Source organism: Mauremys reevesii, linkage group 2, assembly GCF_016161935.1.
Source record: "Mauremys reevesii isolate NIE-2019 linkage group 2, ASM1616193v1, whole genome shotgun sequence".
Lineage (NCBI taxonomy): Eukaryota > Metazoa > Chordata > Testudines > Geoemydidae > Mauremys > Mauremys reevesii.
In genome coordinates this window covers 214638702-214665287 of record NC_052624.1, presented here as the reverse complement: position 1 = coordinate 214665287, position 26586 = coordinate 214638702, and the positions used below count along the sequence as shown (strand labels likewise).

Genomic DNA, 26586 nt, shown 5'->3' with positions numbered 1-26586 from the left:
GCCAGAACTGAGTACAGGGACCTCGATGTGAATATGAATCCAGGCCAAGTACTCTAATCTGGGGATGAGACATATTCAAGGTTTTACCCAGCCTTACTGCCTTCTACTGGGTTTTACAGTATATATAAAAGCAGTACAATGCCTGTTTTTTCCAAACATATTGCACTGTTTGTTTCTGTGCTCCAGCATTTATGGGGAAAAACCCTGCCCCCTCTTGTACCAGCACACAGGGCCTTCACCACAGCAGAACCATGTCTTCTAAATAGGCAGAAGAAGCATGAGCAGAGATGTGAATCCCCTACCTCCGAGCCACGCTCCATTCTATAATCTGTATACTTGGGACAGGAGTCTGATGGCTCTGCTGTTATGTGGATCCATGGGAGAGTCTCTTGAGAAATGTGGGGGGGATGACATACCGATAGGTCCCACCTAGGGCATTCCAGCTCAGAGGCAGGAACAGAGGCTGTGGAGCTGGTCTGAGGCCTGAGTCAGTAACCCCGCAAGGTACTCCGTAGGGGTGGGTCAGAGCATATGAACATCTGATGTTTACAGGGAATGTAGAAACTCTGCCTTTAAAATAGATTCAATTTCACCATTTAAGAACTGAGGAGTAAAAGCCTTCCCTCCATTTCTCTTGTAAGGAATCCTGACATATGGCCACTACCTTTACCCCGAATCTGATGAGCTCCAAAACAAACACATTATCACTGTTCTCACTTTCACAGCCATCAATCTTTCCCTCTATTTTACAGCTGGGGTGCAGTTTACGTGCAGCACCTTCCAGCGCACATGTCCAAGCGCTTTCATTTTCCTTCCTTCCTGTTCTTGTCAAGTCACGAATTCAAGGTTTTTCATGAATTAAAATACCCCATTACGTGTTTTACTGCCTTTAAAAAAAAATCCTGTAGGCTACAGTTTCACAACCTATTGACTTTTTTCCTCGGAGAGGGAAGGAGGGGATGCACAATACAGAGCCCATGCAGCTTTGTCATATGGAACGACTGCCTTCCCCCCCCCCCAGTTGTTACCATGGTGACTAAGCCATACCAGTTGATCTGGCTCTGAAAGGTGCACAATACCAAACAAGAAGTCCATCAAGTGTGCGTAAGGGAGGAGGGGGGAAGATACTTATTTTAATGCTTCTCAAACAATGTTTTCAGCTGGTGCATTTTCAAAATATAAATGGTAAAGAGATAATAGGCAATTTGCATGTGTCAAACTAAAAAGCTGTTCTATTTTGAGAATTCAGGCTATTCAGATGCTTTTAAGAATGGCAATAACACATTCATGTCTCTGCATTCAATAACCGTAATATGTATCTATACACTGTATATTCATCTATAACGTTAAGCTAGGAACCTGTCTCCATCTTGAGCTCACCTCTGTTGTACACAGGTATTCTGACACATGGTCTAGGCAGTAATGGACAACGTTAATTTTATTCCATCTCCTGATCCTTATCTTATTTCTGCCATGGTCTTATGACAGGCTGCATTAACGGGAACCTGAAAAATTGCTTGCAGCTGCAAGAACTTGCAGCAAAAATAAATAATGAGCCACTAACTTATGTCACTACCACAGAATCATTACAGTGGTTTCAATCTCTGATATTTCAATACATAACAATGCAAGATAAAAGTGGAGTCACTCTGCTCTGTGAGTAATTCTATTCCCATTTAAACCTGAGTAAATCTGGAGTAACTCTGTGGAATACACCAGAATTACTCTGCATATAATTGAGTATAAATGAGACCAGAACCTAGCTCCTTTACGCCAGTTCCCCTTGCAACATTAGCTCTATTTAACATTTCTATCCAGAATAATGAATATTAGTTTATCATCTGTTTTTCAAAGTGACACAACAAACAGACAAAATCCTTCCACTGATCAGGAAAAAGAGGAACATATATGGATAGTAGAGGTAAACTTACGGATCGAAGGCCGCTAGCAGGAAGTTGAGCAATAAGCTGATGGATTGCTCTACGTTGATCTGGTGAGTAGTTGGCATCCGTTTGTTGAGCTGGTAAAAAATAGTTGAAAGCACAGCTTCCAGACGAGCCACATTCAATTCTATGTTTGGGTCCAAGTTGTTTAATGCATTTTCTCGCAATGCTTCTATAACGTTCCAAATGTCCACCAGATGTACTACGTACAATTTAAGAACAGTCATCAGATACTCACATATTGAAAAAACCAAAATCGACTCATTAGCTAGTACTTTGGCATAGTACACATAGTTCAGGTGATATTTTATGTATAAATAACAAATGTTTTTTTCCATCTTTGTTATTTAAACCAATCAGGAGAAAATAGCAAGGAAAACACCGTATCTTCTAATAAAATAATCTCAACTAAACTAATATTTTATTTATGATGTCATCAGAAGTTGTGAGGTTGGCTTCAATTCACGAAAAAAGCATTTCCCATTTAGGAAAACACTTAAATGTGAATTTAAGTCCCATTGAGTCAACAGAAATTAAGCACATGCTTAAACTTAAGCACTTGCTTAAGTGTTTTTGTGAATCATAACTTTATGGGTAGCAGCTTGAAAATTACTCTTATTAATTTACAGAGCTGGTGGGATTTTCAAAGGTTCCTAAGAAAGTTAAGTACTTATCTCCCGTTGATTTTCAAACTCAGGCACTTTTGAAAATCCTGTTCAGTAACTTGTACCAGAGTCAAAGTGCTTTACAAAAACAGAATAAAGTATAATTGCATTTGGACAGATTAAATTATAGTTTTAAAAAGAAAAGGTACAGTAGTGATCTTCAAATCATATTTCATTCTCTTAAATACATTTGCCAAGTGTTTTGTAAAATCTTCCCTTCTCTTTAGATTCCTTGCCCAATCTAAACTTCATCACTCTGTCTTTTCACCAGGGTAGCTTAAATGAAAAAAAAAAAAAAAAACGCCAAAATTTAGTGTCAGAGGGAAAACCTTCTGTGTATCTTGATGTTACTATAGTGATTATCAGGTCACTGCAAGTCAAAATTTCCAGTGGTGGAGGATCATTCAACATGTTTTCAAAAATTGCTCTAGTTCAAAACTCTGGATTCATCCAAATCCGAATCCAAAGTACCATTCCAGCTGTTCTTATCCTTAGTAGTATTTGTTTCTCAGCTGAACAGTTATAATTTCATAAGATGCATACAGTAAAGATACAAGGTTACAATACAGATTTTTTTGGTACAGTGATAAATGTTGCATTGTCCTTATATCTTACAACATATTGAGGTACATCTGCACCTTGGAAGAAATGCATATTATTATGGATAAAGACATCACCCTAATCCTCTTTAAGTGGTCTGTAATTATTTTTTTATATGAGGGGATTTCTTATTTCTACCTTTTACAATAGCATCTGTGGTGCTCTGCTCCCAGTTGCATGTGCTGTAATGCCAATGGAGGGAGGGTAGAGAATGCAAACTTACGGCTTGTCTACATTGCCGGCTGGGATGGGCAGCGATCAATCCATCGGAGGTCAATTTATCACGTCCAGTCTAGAGGTGATAAATCAACTGCTGAGCGCTCTCCTGTCAACTCCGGTACTCCACCAGAGCTAAAGGCGCAGGCGGAGTTGACGGGGGAGCATCAGCCATCGACCTACCACAGTGAAGACACCGCGGTAAGTAGATCTAAGTATGTAGACTTCAGCTATGTTATTCACGTAGCTGAAGTTGCGTAACTGAGATTGATTCCTCCCCCCGCACCTCAGTTTTGACCAGGCCTTAGTAACAGCATAACCTCCTTGTACGTACTAGACAAAGACACTTATCCTGCTCCACTTGCCATATGTTAGCAAAACACTGGGAAAGGTTGCATGATGTAGTTCTCTGGTCAGACCTAGTTGGTATCTTAGGTCTTTGTAACACAAGGAAATGCCTATAAGTGACCTTTTCAGCAGGTTAGATTGAGCATCCTCCTAGACTAGGCTAGGTAGACAGAACACACAGCTGAAAGTTCATTCCTTCTGATGCTCTTGCCACCTATCCTATTCTCCTATCCTCCACCTGGAAGAGGAGAATGTCACTCCAGTAGAAGTGTTGGAGTGGATCCCAAGTCCCTTTTATCTGGACCTCACAACTAGCTTAACTCTTTTCGGCTGCAACTAGCCACCAAGGTAAAGCCAACTTCTTTTAAAAGAAGCTTCCATTTCTTCAGATAGCCAGCCACCCCTACATGCAGTTTGTCTCTATGGAAGTAGTAAATCTAAATACAAGTTTGATGACACGACTAGTACTTAAATCCAGATGCCAGAGTCAGGCTGGGAAAAGAAAGGCAGAGCCAGATGCTAGGCCAGCTGAGGGTCAAGGAGATGGAACTATCCACAAGCATGTTTTTATTCTGACCCAGTAATGGAGGGGGACTAGACAGGCAATAGAAAGCAAGCAGCTGAATGATGGGACAGGTGGGCTTAGAATACACAAATTAGGTGGCCTTAATAAGAAAAGTGGAGACAGAAGGCAACAAAGTTAAATATGCAGTTCTGGCAGCAGTTCTAGACAAACATAAACAAGAGGTCTGGCTTTCAGGGTGGACCAGACCCCAGACCAACTGGATGGGCCAGAAGGCAACCCCCCCCAGCAATTCAACCAGACCAATCTGCATGGATCTTATACTGCCATTGAGCTTCAATTAGTGCACTCTAGTGGTCAAAGTTAGCTGGTATATACAGGGCTGATGAGAAGGAGGGAAAGTGGGGACAAGTGTACCAGTACTAGGGCCCCAAGCTCAGCCCCTCCACCCCAAATGTCGGTAATGTCTGTGTAAGTAAAATGAAATGGGAGAGGGTAGGCCCCCAGTGAACATGATTTACTAGGGCCCAAAACTTCTCAAAGGGCGTGGGTATATACTCAGTCCTACTTCTTGTTCAGCCAATTGCTAAGACAACCAAGTTTGTTTACATTTATGGAACATAATGCTGCTCGCTTCTTGTCTACGTCACCTGAAAGTGTGAACAGGCATTCACATGGCATTTTTGTAGATGGCTTTGCAAGGTCTTTATGTGCCAGATATGCTAAACATTCATATGCCCCTTCATGCTTCGACTTGTAGGTTCTAAAGTTTTACATTGTTTTGTTTGAGTGCTGTTATGTAAAAAAAAATTCTACATTTGTAAGTTGCATTTTCACAATAAAGAGATTGCATTACGGTACTTGTATGAGGTGAACTGAAAAATACTATTTCTTTTATCTTTTTTTTCACTGTGCAAATATTTGTAATAAAAATGATAAAGTGAGCACTGTACACTTTGTATTCTGTGTTGTAATTTAAATCAATATATTTGAAAATGTAGAAAAACATCCAAGATATTTATAATAAATTTAAATTGGTATTCTATTATTGTTTAACAGTGCGATTAAAACTGCAATTAATCATGACTATTTTTTAAACCTTGTAATTAATTGTAAGTTTTTAATTATTTGATAGCCCTAAAACCCATCAATATTTTTTGTATTACAGAAAGATCAGTGGGCACTCAGGAGCAAACTTGATATAGAATCATAGAATCTCAGGGTGGAAGGGACCTCAGGAGGTCATCTAGTCCAACCCCCTGCTCCAAGCAGGACCAAACCCAACTAAATCATCCCAGCCAGGGCTTTGTCAAGCCTGACCTTAAAAACCTCTAAGGAAGGAGATTCCACCACCTCCCTAGGTAACCCATTCCAGTTCTTCACCACCCTACTAGTGAAAAAGTTTTTCCTAATGTCCAACCTAAACCTCCCCCTCTGCAACTTGAGACCATTACTCCTTGTTCTGTCTTCTACCACTGAGAACAGTCTAGATCCATCCTCTTTGGAACCCACTTTCAGGTAGTTGAAAGCAGCTATCAAATCCCCCCTCATTCTTCTCTTCTGCAGGCTAAACAATCTCAGTTCCGTCAGCCTCTCCTCATAAGTCATGTGCTCCAGCCCCCTAATCATTTTTGTTGCCCTCCGCTGGACTCTCTCTAATTTATCCACATCCTTCTTGTAGTGTGGGGCCCAAAACTGGACACAGTACTCCAAATGAGGCCTCATCAGTGCTGAAAAGAGGGGAATGATCACATCCCTCGATCTAATGGAAATGCCCCTACTTATACAACCCAAAATGCCATTAGCCTTCTTGGCAACAAGGGCACACTGTTGACTCATATTCAGCTTTTCGTCCACCGTAACCCCTAGGTCCTTTTCTGCAGAACTGCTGCCCAGCCATTCGGTCCCTAGTCTGTAGCAGTGCATGGGATTCTTCCGTCCTAAGTGCAGGACTCTGCACTTGTCCTTGTTGAACCTCATCATATTTCTTTTGGCCCAATCCTCTAATTTGTCTAGGTCCCTCTGTATCCTATCGCTACCCTCCAGCGTATCAAGCACTCCTCCCAGTTTAGTGTCATCTGCAAACTTGCTAAGGGTGCAGTCCACACCATCCTCCAGATCGTTAATGAAGATATTGAACAAAACCGGCCCCAGTACCGACCCTTGGTGCACTCCACTTGATACTGGCTGCCAACTAGACATGGAACCATTGATCACTACCCGTTGAGCCCGACCATTTAGCCAGTTTTCTATCCACCTTACCGTCCATTCATCCAGCTCATACTACTTTAACTTGCTGGCAAGAATACTGTGGGAGACTGTATCAAAAGCTTTGCTAAAGTCCAGAAATAGCACATCCACTGCTTTCCCCTCAAACATCTCTGTGCAGTACAGTGCTACACAAAGTGTATGTACCATGCATTTTCCAGAGACCTTTCAAAAAGGCCTCATAAGCAGTGAACAGCATGGATATTCATCTAAACCAAATCATCCCTCATTTGCCCAAATATGAAAAAAAAGTATGTCATTTTGCCATCAATGGCCAAACTATGTGTTACCATTGTATCTTTGCTATGCCATTTTTTGAGTCAATGACAAGCGAAATGTCACTATTAGAACTTCTGAGACAAATACTATTTTGTTAATTTAACTCTCACAGATTAAGACATTTATAAATACCATCCTGGAGAGCTCCATTTTCCAGTTGGTTCTTTTAAAGATAATTAATGGTTAGTGTAAACAAAACTCATTAAACTATTAATTCATTCTGATAGAGGTGGGATTAAGCAGATGAACAATCTACTACTTGCTGCTGTTCATTTCCTCCCCAACTAGTCCAAGCACTATTTATCTTCATATTGTTTCAATTCAGGTAACTAATGTACTCTGATGGATACTAGAGGATCAAGAGTAAACACACTGTAAAATACAATTCAAATAATACAATGCATGTTCCCTCACAGAGCCCCAGACTTGTCATGGCACAGTCTGGGAAGTGATTCTGCTAATCTTTATCCATGCAAGTAGCCCCAATGAAGTTAATGAGACTACTTGTCTGAGTAAGGATTAGTAACATGGGACCCCAGGTTTCTAACTGTGTACTAATAAAGAACGTATGTTCCAGTCCATATTATCTCAAATAATAATAATGATGCCACATAGATCTGAAATATGTGACCAGAACTTTAAATATTTTACCCCTTGCCAACATTGATCTGATTGATAAGTGCCTGTATTGTTTTGTAACCCTTCTGCCAGGCCGAATTGATAGCAGCAAAGGCTGGGTTCAATACATAGGGGTCCCTTCCCTACAACGTAATGCAAAACCAGCTCGAGCCCCCACCCAGTGACCTGGGGAAATCTTACACACACCCCTGGGTGCCTCGAGGAGGCAATACTTCCCCTCTCGCAAGCACAGAGTCTCGGTGTAGCAGAAAAGGTTTAATTACATTAGATAAACAACAAGCATTAAATTGGGAAAACACCTCAACTAGAGTTCATAGACCAAACCATGAGCAAAGACCCACCCCAGGAAATTGGGCCGTGTCCTTTTCCCTGGGCTCTTGAGTCCAGCAACCCCCAAATCATCCCAAGACTCCAAAGTCCAATACCCCAAATGTCCCTAGAGTCCAGCAACCCAAAGATCACCCACAGTCCCAAAAGTCCCACAATCCAAAAGTCTCTGTCCCGGGTCAGTGCAGCCCCAGAGTTCGAGAGTCTCTCTCCAAAGGTTCCCCCTCCCCCCAGCCTGGGTAGAAAGGGGCACCTTACGTGGTCCGGGGCCAACTGCCCTGCCTCTCCGTGGGGTTCTGCTTCCGCCTTCTCCACGAACTGCTCCGCTCTACCAGCCACTCCACTCTGCTCCTCCAGCCGTCCTCACAAACTGCTCCGCTCCGCCCCGCCAGCTGCTCTGCTCTCTGTCCTGTGATCCGCTCCAGCCGTCCCCACAAACTGCTCCGCTTCGCCAGCTGCTCTGCTCCACCAGCCGTCCTGTGATCTGCTCCAGCCTTCTCCGCAAACTGCTTGGCTCCGCTCGCTCCGTGGGCCGCTCCACTCGTCCCACAGCTGCTCCGCTCTGCCAGCTGCTCTGCTCCACCAGCCGTCCCGTGATCTGTTCCAGCCGTCCCCACAAACTGCTCGGCTCCACTCACTCCGTGGCTCCACAAACTGCTCCACTCCGCTCTGCCAGCTGCTCTGCTCCGCAGTATAGCTTTAGGCTCCCCCACTAGTTAGCACAGTACTCAGTGCTCTCAGTTCAGCAATTCCAGCTCTTAGTGATTTCAGCTCACAGTAGGGGAGCCCCAGCGCTAGTGCACCATTAGCCCAAAGTGAGTTCAGCTCAGTAACCTGTATCTAGATTCTTAAGGGAATCAAAAATCAACTCTGATATTCCACAGTGGAGAGAGAAGTAGGTGGAACTGGTGCTTCTGGCTCACACAAGGAGCCTACACAACCAGGTACAGATACCTGTCCCCAGCCTCTCTCAGTTCACTGGGTTTTGGAACCCATGTCCCTTGTCAAGCAAGTGCTATTTAGTTGATAGTGAAACCCTTTATCATAAAACAGTTTCGTAGTTCCTCATTTACTTAATCAGGGTGACAACACTTTATTCCTCCTGCCCCAATAACAGAGAAATTGGGGATCTCACAGCTGTGAAAGTAACCATTTTAGGCTGCCGTAGGCTATGCTAGGCGGAGTGGGTGTGCCTATGCAAACACGATCAGCCTCTGAAATTCTTTTCCACACTCGCCATAATTTACCACCAGATGTCAGGGTAGAGCTCATCCTGACTCTGCTTACAGTTTATTAATAAAAATAATGCTTGTATAAATAATGTATATTGTGGTAGGCATTGTACAGTACAAACACATAGTAAATGACAGTCCATGCCTCAAAGAGCTTAATCTAAATCTCAATAAATAATAGGTGATAAAGCAAATAAGTGGGAAGTTGGGACAGGAAAATGGGGGAACAAAAATAATGGGATGTATTAGCATAAAATAGCAGCGGGCACAATTTATAGCCAAATCAGCAGCAATAACCACAACTTGCCACCTTCTACTCCATTTCAGCTAGGAGCTCTGTTTTCAAATCATCTAACAAAGCTACTGGTGATTAGGTATTTGTGGTCATGAGCAATTTGAACAAAAGGATTCACCAAACAGGAAAAAGAAAACCAAATCAGGTATTAGGCAAAATGACACTAGTCTAGCATGAATATTTTGGATTCATGATTCAAAGACGGAGTAACTCTGAAACACCAAATAATGTGCCCTATTACAGAAGCACATTTAATTGTATTTAGCACTTCTTATATTCAGGTAACCCTGTGTACTATAGAAGGTGATAGAATTTAGACCAAAATTCTCTGCTGGTCTAAACTGGCATAGTTCCATGGAAGCCAGTGTAACATCAATTTATGTCTGCAGAGAATTTTGCACTAAAACTCAGACACTGGTACATTCATCTACAGTGAACATCTAGGGAAAAATGTGACAGTTGCATTTACTAATAGCTCACACAAAACATTAGCCATTAGAATATATTTAACTGTGTGTGTGTGGAGGGAGGGGGTGGGGGAGAATGCTGAATCAATTTGAAAAGGGTATTATGTTTCCCCACATACCAAGAAGAATATGGATGCCCAATTGGTTTATATCTCATCCCTCTATTTTCACTCTTTTCAGGTCACTTTTTAGTTCTCTCAACACTTTGTTATAATAAAACACACCGAAAGAAAGTAAATAAAAACGTATTTCCATCATTTTGTAATTCAGTCAACAGCTTAATTTCTGAATAATTTAGAGGACAATTGTAATGCTTCACACTATAAATACATGAACCAATTCTGCTGGTTATGATCTTCCTTCCAGTCTTCAGCTGTCTTTGGTCTCAATGAGTTGGAAATCCTCATACACCTCTACCCCGATAGAACACGACCCAATATAACACGAATTTGGATATAACGCAGTAAAGCAGTGGGGAGCCCCGGGCCCTTTAAATCCCCGCCGGGGCTCTGGCAGCCAAGCTCAGGCGGTGATTTAAGGGGCCAGAGGCTCCAGCCGCTGCGGGGAGCCCCAGGCCCTTTAAATCCCCACCCGAGCCCTGCTGCCAGCGCTCCGGCGGGGATTTAAAGGGCCCGGGGCTCCCCGCAGCAGCTGGAGCACCGGGCCCTTTAAGTCGCCGCCAGGGAAGCCGGTCCAGTCTGGCATGGCGTACTGGCTCTTGCCAGTACACCGTACTGGGCCAAACCCAATATAACGCGGTTTCACCTATAAGGCGGTGAGATTTTTTGGCTCCTGAGGACCGTGTTATATTGGGGTAGAAGTGTATTTTTAATTTAGTGTTCTAGTGTACTGGTTATTTTCTGTTTGGTATTTAAAAAATATCTTGAGAAAACACCCCAACATATGAAATAAGTATGAGAGAGATGGACTGAATCAACTCTCATTCATACTCAAAATAAATAAAGTTTTATTTACACAGAGAAATGACGTATTCTTTTCTATCATATAGTTTATTTAGAACTCTAGTGTGCCCAGGAGATATAATCTTAGATACATCACAAATTTGAAGGGAGGCAGATTACCTCAAGTATCACCTGTCAATAAAAGTCTGCTACCTGCAAGTAAAATAAAAAAAAAGTTTTAAAATAATTGGTGTCTTTAAAACTTTTGAACATGAAATGGATTTACTCACGCTAAAGTTCTAATCCTTTTTTTCGCATTCTATCTGAAATTATGAGCTGTACTAAATTAATTTGGAGAGGGAGAGATTACATTTAATCAGTGATAGGAAGTGACTGAAACAGGGGCTTAATAAGCAATTCAAATTTACTTAACATACACTAGGTCTAACTAAATGTAAATTAAACACATACTGTCGATAGTTGAGAGAGAAATCTTACTCCACAAATTCTTGCTTGTGGCTTTAGAAACAGGAACAACTTTTAAATAAATATCATTAAAATTACTTCCAAAACCAACATACGTATATATATATTTCATGAAAGCCCAAATTCAGCAAAGCACTTAAGCACATGCTTAAGTTTAAGTGAGTTATGTCCCATTTGAAGTCACTGGAACTGAAATGTATATCAAATACTTTCCTGTGGGTTTCATTAACTGTGAAAAACTTAAAAATATTATAAAATGGGTTAAGAGTATTCTTCTTTTAGAGCACACTCTATGGAGCCTATCACATATCAGAGCACTAAAGCAGGTCATCATCATCAGTGCCACCAAGCCACATCAAATCAACCCAGACCAAGCCACCAGGCTCACAACATTGCTCATTCTCTCTTCTTCCTGCTAACAGCTTCACAATAGTGCGTGCAACTTGCTGCAGATTCCAGCTAAAGCACATCTGTTCGTGGCCAGGCTGCTCCTCCCATCAATCTGACAAAGCACCTACACTGAAAATCCTATCTCAGTGTTTTACCAGCAGGTAAACCAACATGCCAGATGCAATGGTACATAACTTTTTCCATGCCATGACGTAATGACAATCTCAAGTGCTGTGCCAGGATGTTTATATTATAGTCCAGTGTATCATACTATTAAAAAACACACAACTTCCAGCTTTTTAGTAGAAAGGAATCAGTACGAACACATTCATTGCAATAGAGTGCACATGTATACTGTGCTCAGCTTCCCTCTTATGCTACATGCACTGAAAGAAAGGACACAGGCCCTGATCCAAAGCTCTTTGAAGTCAACGGAAAGACTCCCCTTGACTTCAGTGGGTTTTGTATCAGGCCCATATAGAACCTTTACGATGACCAAGCACTCAATCTAGATTTCCTTTGATCCCCCAGAACCTCAGAGGCACCCCTTTGTTTCAGTTAGCTTTCTAAGCATGGCTTCCTCTTTTCCTGCTTCTGGAGAGTCATATTTTTTCCAATGTTGTGAGGTGCATATTCAGTAGGAAGCTAGGGAAATGCAATTCAGATCAGCCTGCCCACGCTAACTGTGACACTCTAGAGTGAAGAAGAGCACCTTTATAACAGATAGAAAGTAAATATTAAGTAATGCTTTTTGAACTGAGTCACTCAATCAATTCATATTTATTCAAATGTTTCAGAGGTCCCATTCCGATAAGCAACCAATGCAGAAGATGTTTATCTGACTTATCAAAATCTTTGATTCCTTGTGATGGGGTATACAACCCCCCCAATACTGGACAACAAGGGGTTATGGAGTGGTTCTGGGCTCAGCCAGCTCCACCCCACCACACCTGCACGGCTGGAGAAGGAGCAGAGCAGCTCACTTGTTGGCAGACCAGGGAAGAGAACAGACCTTCAGCTCCTGAGGAAAGGGCCGAGAAAGGAAGCAGCTTCCCAGACAACCACTGACTGCAGGCCCCTCCCTGAGGGAAGGGAGGGCCAGTTCCTGATGCACCCTGAGAGGAAATCATTCCCCTCTATCTCTTACTAATGCCATTTATTTTAATTAATTCTCTTTGCTTTTTGTTCACAGACTACCCCAGAAGGGAAGAAACTTCAAAGTGACCTGGTCGGAGGGCCAGGTCATAGGAAGAGGCAGGCCACTGTGGAGGCGAAGCTGCCATTGGCAGGAGATATCCAGCAGAGAGCGAGAGCTGCTACACCAGTGGTCCCCAACCTTTTTGTCTGGCGGGCGCCAGACAAAGGACTGTGGCAGCAGTCAAGCATCCATCGAAATGCCACCGAATTTCGGCAGCATTTCAGCGGCGACACCTCTCGATGACGTCACTTGTCGGCGGCAAGCAGCGTCATCCAGAGGTGTCACCGCTGAAATGCCCCCAAATTTCGGCAGCATTTCGGCAGATGCTCGACCGCCGGCCAAAATGCGGGTGCATTTAGATGCGCCCGCAGGCATCGCGTTGGGGACCCCTGTGCTACACCATGCCTGACCATGAGGAGGTGCCAATGGTGATTCAACCCCTTCACTCCTCCCTTCCCAGGTCCTGAGCAGGGCTGGCTACAGGCACCAGTGAAGCAAGCAGGTGCTTGGGGTGGCCAATGGAAAGGGGCGCCACATCTGGGTCTTCGGCGGCAATTCGGCAGCGGGTCCCTCTCTTCCTCTTTGAGCTGCTGCCGAAAAGGAAGAGAGAGGGAGCAAAGGACTCGCTGCCGAATTGCTTCCGAAGAATGGAGCGGCACAATCGGCTTTTATCTTCTCCCCCCACCACTTCGCTGCTTGGGGCAGCAAAAAAGCTGGAGCCGGCCCTGGTCCCAAGATACTTCCTCCCAACCTAATGCCTGTATCCCTTCTGCTTTGCCTGGCATGGACTAAAGGCTATTTTACTGGATTTTAGAGTTATGATCACAGGAGCACAATGCATAAACTCAGTCTGCAGAAGGCATTTATCAGCTCAGGCTCTGGTTATTACTGAGTTAATAGGAGCACCATTAAGTTATTAATGCACTGAAATGTTCTTTTTTCTTACTCTTGCATCACCCTGGCCCTCTGTGGCTTAGGAAGGAATAGGCCCCACTGTCGCAGTAAATCCTTTTTCTTTTAAGCCATAAAAACTCCTTTTCCTCCCTGCCATTCTTTCCTGAAAATGAGAATTTTTGTCACTCAAAGTTATTTGAAAATGGAAGAGAGGTGATGGGAAAGGCACTTACTGGACTTTCCCACCATCAGCACCAATGTCTGTCGATTTTTCAAAAGGTCGGGTTGAAGAAGCAGTTGTCACTTGCTCCTCAATCAAAGACTAGGAAAATGGTCACTCCTTTTCTCGTTTAAATGGAAACAGACCAACCATCATTAAACCATAGATTAAAAAACTGAACAAAGCAAAAAGTTCTATAAAATAAACTAAGTCTGCCTCTAGGTCCATCAACACTATGATTACAATGAAGTCAGAGAACTCAGTTACAATGTAGTTGCCTACTGAATTGGTAACACCATGGTTAAAATCTGTAGTGTAGATAGATCAACTACCAAAACTGGGCTGAATATTTGGACATGCTCTTTCTTCATTTATAAAACTACAGTACAATATATGCAATAACAGAGCTACCTGAGCAAGTATTTCATAGCTATACATTTAGCAAATACCCATAAAATAGCAAATATATGGAGACAAAACTGCTGATATATCATAATGTCCTATTATTATTGATATACCATGACACTAATCCATTTTTTAAGATGAGAAATGGGAACTCTGAATGCACAAGAAATCCAGGATCAGCCCTTTAAATGAGGAGGTTTCCTTTTAAAAAATGTATTTTGAAAACAATATCTGGAAAAATGCAATACAAGGGAATTCTGTCTTGGAATTCAGATGTGTTTTGTCACCTTATAATGTAAAACAGTTCTCTCACTTCCCTTAAAACATACTGTATGTAGGTGAATACCACATCTGTGGTTCAAACAGCAACACTGTAGCCTTTTATTGGGAAAGTTCACATACAACTCAAAAGATGGGGGCCAGGGGTGGGGGGAGGAGGAAGTGTCCACACAGTATTAAACAGTGATGTAACAACTGGACTTTGAATGAGGAAGTTCCTTATCAATGCAACATCTTCCCTTGATAAAACTGAATTAAGGGGACTTAAAAAAAATATATTTTTTGACAAAATTTAAAAAAAAGAAACCTCCAATTTTAGAAGAAATGCTAAAAGATCAAGCTAAGTTGAAAGACTGCAGTAGCTTGAACTTGGTACTGGGACATTTAAGAAGAAATCCACATTTTTACTGTCTGGCATAGCCATTGGATTCTGTGTAATATCTTGAGGCAGAAGTATTCAGAAGATAAGCAGGACATTGGGCATAAAAACCTTACTTTAAACAATAGTAATAACCACTAGATGGCACCATGCATATTTTAGTAAGCCTGGCATGTATCTGCGATCAGATTTTAACTGTATGTTGGGCATTATGTCAGGCAGACCAACACAAATCAAACACTGGATTTCTGCGGCTCCCTCCAGAAGATAGCCTGGTCTGTGTATTTACTTGAATAAACACAGTAAGCTTAGAGATTTGGCAGTGTGAGTAGCTTATGACGGATAATGCACGGGACAACCTATGAAGAACAAATAGCAGATTTTTTTATGTTGGCTTAAATATCGTTATCTTGGTGAGAAAACCTCTTACAGCGTCATCTGTATGCTTTTTTCAAAAGTTAGACCTGGAGACTACCACACTTTTCTCTTTTATGGAACTTTAAGATTTTTGATGTCAGAGAAAAATACAGGAAAATACCTAAAATACTAGGCCAAATTCATTGTTTCCCTGCATGTTGTGCAGCCATTTATACCAGTACAAAATGAGTGCAGGGTATGTAAAATGCGACCAAACCAGAATGTTAGTATTTTGCACCTACTTTGCACTGATGTAAACAGTGTTGCCAACTCTTGTGATTTTTATCGTGAGTCCCATGATATTTGGTGTTTTTCTTAAAGCCCCAATCTCTTGGGATCTTCTGATTCTGTGAGGATCTCAATTTTCATTTTTTAAAAAGTTCCCAGCCTCTATGGCTGCAGCGAAAAGCTTGAAAATGTTCATGAGTGTGCACTGAAGGCTCAGAAATCAAAGGGCAAATAAAATGAATTCAAAATGTATTATACTTTAAAAATCTCATGATTGTTTAGCAGATTTCATGATGCGGGGGCTGACTCATGATTTTTTTTAACATTAAGGGTTGGCACGAGGCGCAGAACAATGATGAATTGGGCCCAAATATTCATTGAGAAATAAACAATGTAATATAATTTCTGTGCATTCACTTAGATGGCTGGAATTCTTAAGCTAATCCAATTATTTTTGCTTTCCTGATATAATATGGATAGAATTTGTCCTATTAAGATTTCACGTAATTTTTAAATAAGTTAAAAAAATATTTAAACTGAAGTTAATGCTTGGGAAAGCTGCCTAATAAACAGTCCTGATGACTGAATTTCTCTCTTTGTCCACAGTACAGACACAGCATGGCCAGACAGTGACAGTGTAAGATTTCCCCTTGTTCTACCAATATTGCTCAATCCAGGGATAATCTACAGTAGGAAAATCTGTACTGGTGTAACTGCAGTAAACCAGTGTCAAACTGTAATGTATAGTCACTACATTGGTGTAACGTGGCAGGGCCGCCCAGAGGGGGGGGCAGGGCCCAGGCCCCAGGCAGGCTGCAGGGCCCCAGGGGCCCGTTTGTTTTTCCTCTGGTGCCTTGTTTGGCACAGCACAGGCATGACTGCGTCAGGTCAGGCCGGAGCCGGGAGGTGGATGGCATGACCGCGCATGACCGCGGAGGGCGCGCGTCCCGCGCGCTCGGCAAGGCCAGACCTCCGCAGCCATGAGCCAGGACTGTCAGACCAGCGGGCCGGGCGCGCACACACACCCGCCGCAGTCGACGGCCCGGGCCGCCCGCCGACCTGCTCAAGCTCGCGAGCCAAAGCCCGAGCAATGTCGCTGCTGTCCCAGCCCGCTGGGCTGAGGGGTCGCCCCCCCGGGGGCGGCCCCCCCCCCCGCCCCCCCCCCCCCCGCCTTCTTCTGTAAAGTGGGGCATAAACCAATGTAGCTTACCTCGGTATAGGTACACTGGTGAACATTTTTCTGACATACAGGGCCCTACAGGCAAGATTCTCTAGGCCCAGTTAATCCTTGGCTGGGAATGGCAACTAGAACTCTAGTTACTGCCTATGGGCTTTGTGATATAGGAACACAACTATCCATTTTCTCTGCTTTAAGCTTGCAGTTTAAAGGAGCCACTGTCTCATTAAAGCAAACTATACAATACATTTTACTAAAACCGGATTTTGATGTCACATACTCTTTCTGTATTTGTTTTCCCATCATTGCCAGTTTCCAAGGTATGTGTCTCTTAAAAATAACTTTCTATGTTCCATTTAGCTTCCTCCCCTAGCTGATTTATTTGGCAACACCAAAACATCAGTGTTACCACATAGTCCTTTCCATTTCAGCAAATTGTGATGTCAGGCACTGAATTGCTGCATCACTGAATGAACAGGGCATTAGGAACAGTCTGAGGAAAGCAGAGAAGCTTCAGCTGACACACAATACCTCAACAATCTGCAACGATGTAAAGAATCAGTATAAAATACAAAAGTGACAAATAGATGGGGGTTAGGTAAAGTATTACATAGTTACACTTTGCCTGAGTGTGACAGAAGCTCTTTAATGTTGCCAGAACCCCTAGATGGAGTAAGAGTCTTGACACACATGGTTGCTTATCTGTCATTCTTTATTTTACACATGCAAGATTTTAAGAATTCCTGCAAAGCCAAGACAAAAGAGAGTTTCAAGAAGCAAACTTTAGATTATTTGATGGAGACAAAATGAAAAGTGAAAAATGAAGCTAGGGAAAGATCAAAACCTTCAGAGGATATACAGTATGATTCTAGATTCTGCTCCTTTCTTAAGGAATTAAATACAATCTTTTCAAAGTATACATTAAGGGCCTGATTCTTCTCTTACTTACCTCCCTTTTAAACCAGGGTAACTCCAGTGACATCAACTGGGTTACTCCCAGTTGTAAATCAGATTATAATAAGGCTCTATATCCAGATCATGAACAAAGACTATGTCTATACTTAAACTGCTGCCACTGCACCACTGTAGAGCTTCAGTGTAAACACTCACTACAGCGACGAGTGGGGTTCTTCTGTCACCGTAGTTAATCCACCTCCCCTAGAACCAGTAACTAGTGCTGTTTACACTGGGGGTTAGGTCGGCTTAACTAGATCACTCAGGGGTGTGGATTTATCACACCCCTGAATGACCTAGCTGGGTCAACTTAACTTCTTACTGTAGACCTGGCCTTAGAAAATGTTTATAGTGTACAGGTTTTTTATTGCAATTATCCACACTTTAAACAATATTAAAGACCAAATTCTCCTCAGTTACAGCTCAGGAATGCCACTGTAGGTCACGACTGTAACTCAGTTGAAATGTAAGATTTTTATTAATGACCTAGAAAAAAACCCCATAAAATCATCACTGATAAAGTTTGCAGATGACACAAAAATTGGGGGATGGTAAGTAATGAAGAGGACAGGTCACTGATTAAGGGTTATCCGGATTGCTTGGTAAGCGGGGTGCAAGCAAACAGTATGCGGTTTAATACAACTAAATGTAAATGTATATGCCTAGGGAACAAAGAATGGAGGCCATAATTACAGGATGGGTGACTATCATGGGAATCAATGACTATGAAAAACATTTGGGGGTCCTGGTGGATAATCAGTTGAACATGTGCTCCCAGTGTCAGGCTCTGGGTTCAAGACAGTCATGCCCGGTGGTTAGAGCAGTAGTAAGAACAGGTACAAGGATCGAAGCCAGCTGCAGAGTTGGGACTGGGATGAGGTAAGCACTGAAACTGAGGTCAGAGTCTGTAGACAAGCCAAATCAGGATTCCAGATAGAGGCCAAGGTCGAAGGTGGGTGGGAGTCAATCCAAGAGGCTGGGTGGTCAGGAGGTGGATTCAGGGCTAGAGGGACAGGGTCAGAGTAGTGCATGGGCATGTGCTGAAGTGGGCTGGAACTAGGCTCGGGGAAGGCTGGGGCAGGAACAGGAACTGGATCAAGGACAGGATGGAAGCTTGGGGATTCAGTAACGCTGTGAGGCAGCTGGAGGGTTCCTGGCCCAGTAGGGCTGTTGCACAGACTAACTTGCAGCTTTGGAGGGGGTCAGTGAAATACCTGTGCCAGGAGGTCAGCTGACACAGGACCTGCCCAGAGATAGGCTGCTGCAGAATGCCTGAGTATGAGTCACAGCAGGCTTTGTGGAGGATGAATCATGGCAGCTGAGTGAGCAGCCCTGGACTGGCTGTGGGTTTGCCTCATATGTAGTGTGATGCTCTGGCAAAAAGGGTTAATGTGATCCTTGGATGCATAAACAGGGGAATCTTGAGTAGGTGTAGAGAGGTTATTTTAGCTCTGTATTTGACACTGGTGCGATTGCTGCTGGAATACTGTGTCCAGTTCTGGTGTCTACAATTTAAGAAGGATGTTGATAAATTGAAGAGGGTTCAGAGAAGAGCCACAAGAATGATTAAAGGATCAGAAAACGTGCTGTATAGTGATGGACTCAAATAGCAGAATGTATTTAGCTTAACAAAGAGAAGGTTAAAGGGTGATGATTCCAGTCCATAAGCATCTACATGGGGAACAAATATTTAATCATAGGCGATTCAATGTAGCAGAGAAAGGTATAACGTGATCCAATGGCTGGAAGTTGAAGCTGGACAAATTCAGAGTGGAAATGAGGTGTAAATCTTTAGTGGTGAGAGTAACTAACCATTGGAACAATTTACCAAGGGTCATGATGGACTCTCCATCACTGACAATTTTAAAATCAAGATTGGCTGTTCCCCACCCCCCAAAAAAATTCTCTAGGTGTAATTTTGGGGCAGTTCTATGACCTGTACTACACAGGAGGTCAGACTAGATGATCATAATGGTCCCTTCTGGCTAGGAAACTGGCCTTAAGACTTTGGTTTATGGCCTGGTTTGTACAAAATATTACCAGTAAAGTCACTTCACACAATAAAGAATGAAGAGCTGTTCTGGGTAGCAACAGTGTACATTTAATATTCATTGTGCAGATTCCTAAAAAGTCATATTAAAAACACCACAGTGTGGACATGCATCATTGTACATTAAGGTCCTGTAATACCTACAGAAGTCAGGAAATTATTATTAAGGCCAACATTTTATCTTTCAATCACCCTGTTATTTCCTGCTGTTATCAGGTATATAGTATGCAAAATCTTTCTGTGAACTGAAGCCTTATAGAAAAGGATCCCATCTGCAACTCATAGGCCCAACAGCATAAGTTAATGATAATTTCCTAGATATTGTGAGTTTAAACCAGGGCATCAATAGTATGTTATCCTATTTTTGATGCAACTCTTTGAAAACAAGATGAGCAATGCTTAGATGGGAAAGTGTCTCTTGTGGAAGTATGGGAGTATGCAGAAGGTCCTCCTTGTAAAGAAAGGGGCTATTGCAGGATATGAAGTCAGGGCCTACACCTGGAACTCCATCCAGCGAAGCAAGTTCTGCTTAAAAAGAAAAAAAAACCCCGCAAATAGCTGCTCAGAGGGGGCACACTTCAGGTCAGCTTCCTTCAGGTCTATTTTACATAAAAAGTTACTGGGCAGAGAAGGTGGAAGGTAATGAAGTGGAGAGGGTTCAAGGAAGGAATCAAGAGAAGCATCTTTGTGGGTTGTAGGCATGTGGGTCAGAGAAGCCAGGGACTTTGGACAGAAAGATGGTGGACCTGAAGGAGGAGATAATTCATTTAGAATGGAGGAAGTCCACATAGTTCCTAGACATTCCCCAGAGGTGACTGACAGCACAGAAGCAAGAATAGGGAAAAGAGATGCAAGGGTAGAGGCCAGTTTATGCTACAGTGCAATGGACTGCTAGGCAAAGGAGTGGCAGCAAGAAGTCAAGTGTCAAGGAGAGGATACAGCTGAACAGAAGTGGAATCAAGAGAGTGAAGGGAGGGACAGTGAGCAAAGGTGCAGAATGAGAGTTGCAGAGAACACAGAACTGTTGATAAAGCTGACATCACAGTGTGTGTATACTTTAATGCTGTCTTTAGTATTTTTTTTTACATACTATAGAAAAATAATAATAGGAATAATTCCCCTCACCCCCTTGTTTGTAGTATTCTTCAAGGGGATTGAAAGGTAATGATGGGCAATGGGATATATGGAACCTTTCATTTCTGGGTATCTACTTCAAATCATGCCAGGTCACATGACAGCTGTGCAGAGACCTCAGTTCAGGAAATGATCCAATTGTCCCATTTTAGTTCCTACATCATAAAAACAACCACAAGTAGCACCATGCTTGGCAGTTTCAGCAGAGAGGGCAAGAAACAGGTGAGAACAGAGACTGAACTATGTTCTAACTACAAGAAATCACATCAAGCCTGGCCTGAGGCACCCTTAATGGGGCACAGTGAGGAGAAACTTGAACTGCTACTGTTTGTCCCACACTTGTGCCTAAATTATGGCTTCAGCAGGGCTGCCAGTTCAGCCACTGGTCACTGTAAATGAAAAATTAAAAGTAGAAGAGTTTCTGCAACTCACCAGGACACTATTTAAGGCCTGATTTTCAGAGGTGCTGCTCGCGCTCAGCTTCTGCTGAAGTCAAATGGATTGTGGGTGGTCAGTACCGCTGAAAAATCAATCCCTAAACAAATCAACCTTTTGAAGATCTACATTTCACTTCCACACCTCCTTTTGAGGAATAAAATGAGCCCAACGATCACGTAAGCAACACATCACTATTCCTGAGGTGTGACAGTTCCAGTGGTGGCCATTAAAAGAAAACACCCAATATTTACCCACAGTAGCATCTGATATACCACAGTTCTCTCCTATTCTATTGTCTCGTAACTATGGATAAATGTTGAGTTGCTAGTGGCACCCTCCCTGTAAGAATTTCAAACACACTTTACTCACCAGCTGTTATGCTATCAAGCATATCCATATTCATGAACTTTTAAAAAGACAGATTTTTTTAAGACACTTTGGAATAGTTTCAGGATATTGTGCTGCCAGTGAATAACTTACGGATGTAAATCTCCACGAAGTATTTGGCTGCAGTGATTGTGCTAAAATAAATCCTCATGAACTTTTGATTAAAAAAACTAGAGCATGTGTACAATCTATACACCCCTTTCTCTCCCCTTCTCCCCACTCCAAAAGACTAGAAACTCACAAGGCACTAGGCTGTCTTATGGAGCATCAGTCCCTGACTAAATACCTAGAAAAAAACAAAAGAGCACCTGAAAGCACTAAGTTGTGAATAGTTTAGAACTTCACAGATGCCAGCTCCCACAATTTTATCATGAGTCTCATGATATTTCAAATTCTTCTTAAAGTCTCATCTCTTGGTGTCATGTGAATGTGTGAGAATCTGGAGTTTCTTTAAAAAAAATAAAGGAAAAAAACCCTGGAGTTTCTAGCTATCATGGTTACAAAGAAAAGTCACATTTTCAAACCTAAGCATTCCACACAGGCTCACAAAAGATCCAAAATGTTTTGCTTTGTTTTTACATTTCATGATTTTTAAGTAAAAACAACAAGGAGTCCGGTGGCACCTTAAAGACTAACGGATTTATTTGGGCATGAGCTTTCGTGGGTAAAAAAGCCACTTCTTCAGATGCATTGAGTGAAAATTACAGATGCAGGCATTATTATACTGACACATGAAGAGAAGGGAGTTACCTCACAAGTAGGGAACCAGTGTTGATAGGGCCAATTCGATCAGGGTGGATCTTATGTTCTTATGTTAAAAATGAAGTGCTTAGACCAAAGAGAGGGTTTTTGCTCTTAGCAGAAGTCAGGCATGAGAGACAATGCTCTGGAGTTCTAGCTGTTGGTGGAGGAGGATCTCATGACAGAATGCTCTGAAGCCTGCTGCAATGATTCTCAACCTGACAAGGTCCATATGGGATGCAATACATGACAGAGACTCATAATGAGGGACACAAAAATATTATTCATACAGGAAACGTAAAATGCTGCAGGATTCATTTCTTTTATATGGATATCTCTATAATCAGAGTTTCTTGTTCCTTTATTTCCATGGTAAATATTTTTAACCAGAACAATGAGGGGGGAACCAAGTTTGTGTGGAATGCAGGTAACCTCAGAAGTAAAATGAGAGGCATTTAAGAGTTATGGCTGGCTACACATTACACAGCAAGTCTGACTTGCACGTTTGCACTAACAGCATCACATAGTTTGATACCCAAATTGTCAATTTCTAGTGCTGGCTTGATAATATCAGTTTGAGCACAGCCAGGGGCGGCTCTAGAAAGTAGGCTGCCCCAAGCAGCGCGGAGCGCTGCGCCGCCCTTCCCCTCTTCCCGCGGCTCCAGTTGAGCTCCTGCCGGCATGCCTGCGGCAGGTCCACCGGAGCCCGGGACGAGCGGACCTGCCGCAGTCATGCCTGCGGGAGCTCAACCGGAGCCGCGGGAAGAGGGGACCCTCCGCAGTCTTGCCTGCGGCAGGTCCGCTCGTCCCGGGCTCCGGTGGACCTGCCGCAGGCATGCCGGCGGGAGCTCCACCGGAGCCAAATGCCGCCCCCCCGGGAAACGGCCGCCCCACGCGCCTGCTTGGCGCGCTGGGGTCTAGAGCCGCACCTGAGCACAGTTTACTATAATGCCAGACTGAGAATCATGGCACAGAGCGAGAGGGGCTTCCACCAAAATATCTGAAATTAGTACGTTTACAGGCAATTATATTTCTATTCCAGATATGGAATTATTCTACATTAGGAGGGTGAATCATTAGCCTAACTTAAACCAAACTTAAAATGGCAGGCCAAATCGAAAGGGGACCAAAAGCAAGCTGATTTGACTACGTGCCTCTTAGGGGTAACTATTTGAACTCAGTGGAAGGAAGAGGAAAAGAGGTATTAGCATAGAAGCATGGAAATTAGCAAGGTCACCATCACAGTCACTGGCAGCAGCTCCATCCATATGAAAACAGTTGTACTACGCTTCAGAGAAGACAAAGCAAAACAATCTTTTAAGCAGAAGAAAATAGAAGGGGAAAAAACAAAACTGTGAAAACCCAAGGTGTTGGATTTAAAATCAGAGAAATGAGTTCCCTATGTGTCTACTTTAATTAAGCCCCATATTACAATAGTCAGCATGGCTTTAAATTTAAGGCTTTCAACTGCCAATGGTTTATTCTATTTCTAGGGAAATCAGCATCATTTGCTTTTTCTGCAGGCATGGAATAATCTCTCAACATGCTGAGCAAAGTCCATCAAGGACGGCAACAGCTTACCAGCTGTACAGTCCTGTATTGCTCAGTTATGTTTAATTGTATAATGGTTTTTTATTACGACATGTTACGTTCCACTGCTGCCTCTGTGGCCCAGAGGGAATGTGTTTGTGAACATGATATTTCATCTCAGCGTGCTTTTCTGTATAAACAAATCACTTTTTAATACATGCAGCAAAAACAAAATACTAAAAACAAACACTCTACAAAGATATTCCAGTATCAAACTAACTAAACAAAGACAATATATGGTCATGCCCCATCAATTTCAGTGCTGGAGAACACGCCATATATTTGGCAGTGGTGGTTAGTCACTTGTCCTCCCCAGTTTAGGGAGTCTCAGCACTTTTCTAGAGACTGAAAGTTATGGCTAAAATACTAGCTACAACTCATACCTAATAAGGCAGAAGTGATCCTGATGTAGTAGTGGGGAACATTTAGTGGTCTGGGTGGAGCACTGTCTTTGCCCCTCACAATCTTGAGTCCAGTTGAATCCTCTGCTGCTCCTAGACTCTTCCATAACAGCAATGGTCCACAATGGTTTACAAATTCTGCAGCTGGCCAAGAGATTGCCAATCTCATAATACTTACCCATACTTTTGCCATCTCCACTCTTGACTCTGGTAGTGAGCGTTACTTACTTTAAGCCCACCCATAAGTTGCAGTGAGTGAGGAATTCACTTGACCACCTTTTGAATGGTATAGGCTACTGTTAGTATGTAACACTTTGCTCAAGCTTCTTCACTGGCTTTCTGTTTGCTGCCAAGTGAAGTTCAACTCAATTAAATTAAAAGCATGGAATAATCTAGAACTCTGTTACTGTAGATCACATCTTTATCTTGAGATGTTTGACTGAGAAAGGGCTAGCCATCCAGAGAAGAGTAGTCTTGAACTTCATAGATTTCACCAAAGTTTTTGACTGCATTCACAAAGTCACTGTGGAACATCTTACAACAATATGGGCTTCCTAGAAAGACAGTGTCACTAGTCAAGATGCTGTACAAAGGCTCAAAATGCTGTGCAAAGACAGAAAGTAGAGAGACTGATTTATTTGAGATCATCACTGGAGTACAGCAGGGTTAGTTTTATCATCCCCTCTTTTCCACATTGTGATAATTTATGTGATGCAAAGAGTAACATCCAAGGACAATACAGGAGTAAGGTGGAGTAGAGGAAAACATCAAGATCTTAACTTGGCAGATGACATTGGTCTGTTGGATAAAGATGATGATGATGCCATGAGAAAGACCACTATCTATGTTAAATGCGAGGCTGCCCCCCAAACAGGATTAAGAAACAGCCAAAAGAAAACATCATTGTTGAAAGAGTAGTCAGCAATGACGATGCGAATGTGACTGATAGTGAAGAACACAGCATGGTTAAGAAGTCTGTATATCATGGAAACATAATCAGTGCTGATGGCCAACTCCATAAGGAGATCAAAGCAAGAACTTGGAAGGCAAGTGGAGCTTTTTCAAGACCGGTAAATATTTTGAAAAATAAGGAAATTAACATAAGAATCAAGATAAAGTTATATAATGTCATTCTGATACCAACATGGTTATATGCTTCTGAAACTTGGCAAATGCTAGAAGCCCACAACAGGAAATGTAACGCATTGCATCAGAGGTGCTTGTGGAGAACATTTGGCATCTGCTGGTGGGATAAAGTAACTAATGCTGTTGTGTTACAAACTTGGTTGACTCGTGCCTCCCCATACGGGGGAGGGGAGCACAATCTAAAGGGGAGGACATGTGACTCCCCCTACATGTCTCCTCTGCCTAGTCTAGTGATCCCTGTGCTCAGCCTGGAGCCACTGGATTCATCCCACCCCACATTACCTGCAGGGAGCAGAAGGGGGCTCTGTCCTTCTCCTGCTGCACCTCATCCCGGCACATTTGACCACTTTCCTGGCACCCAGGCCCGAGCGGACTCCGACTTGCTCAGCCCCTGTCTCTGGCAGCCGAGCCTGGGTAGGGAGCGGGCTGCCGCCACCATTTCCCCAGCCAGACTCTCTCTCAGGCAGCTGCTGCGCTGCACAGAGCAGCCTCCCAGCAGCCAGTATGATAAGTGGCTGGTCCTGCCCCTTCTGCTCCCTGCCCAGGTCTGGCTGCCAGGGACAGGGGCCAGGCATGACAGGGGGCAGAAGCAGTGAGAGAAGGGAGCCCCTCTCTCTCCCTTCAGGCAGGCCAATCTGGGGGGGGGGGCACTTGACCCCACATGTCACCCTACGCGTTGCCTCTGGTTACAAAGGATTGGCCAACAGACTGTACAGACAATGAATCAAGAAAGAAGGTGGAAGTTGTTTGGCCATGTTGTATGGTCGTCAAAAGACCTATTGCTAGACAAGCCCTTTACTGGATACCACTTGGAGGAAGACGGAAAAGAGGAGGACAACATGTGACATTAAAAAAGGTTTTGAGAAAGAGGTTGCTATCATGGAAACAAACTATAATGGAGTAAGAAATGTGGCAGTAGACAGATGGAGATAGAAACACTGGGTTGCCTCATGAGTCACAAGGTACAA

The 26586-nt window shown here is 42.9% G+C and overlaps 1 protein-coding gene across 45 annotated transcripts in view; it reads right to left on the bottom strand.

Moving 5' to 3' along the window:
• Window positions 1-26586, bottom strand: part of DTNA (dystrobrevin alpha) — a 323219-nt gene that overhangs the window by 88690 nt on the left and 207943 nt on the right. For 42 of the 45 annotated variants that reach the window (XR_005593709.1, XR_005593707.1, XR_005593708.1 and 39 more), the window contains one exon: window positions 1932-2145. Coding sequence is in view for 42 of the 45 variants with exons in the window: in XM_039522836.1 (XP_039378770.1) it covers window positions 1932-2145 (214 nt within the window). In the remaining 3 variants the exon portion in view is untranslated. Of the gene's footprint in view, window positions 1-1931; window positions 2146-10884; window positions 10918-13724; window positions 13836-13905; window positions 14013-26586 lie in introns of all 45 variants that reach the window. The other 3 variants (XM_039522846.1, XM_039522844.1, XM_039522845.1) reach the window with 3 other exon arrangements.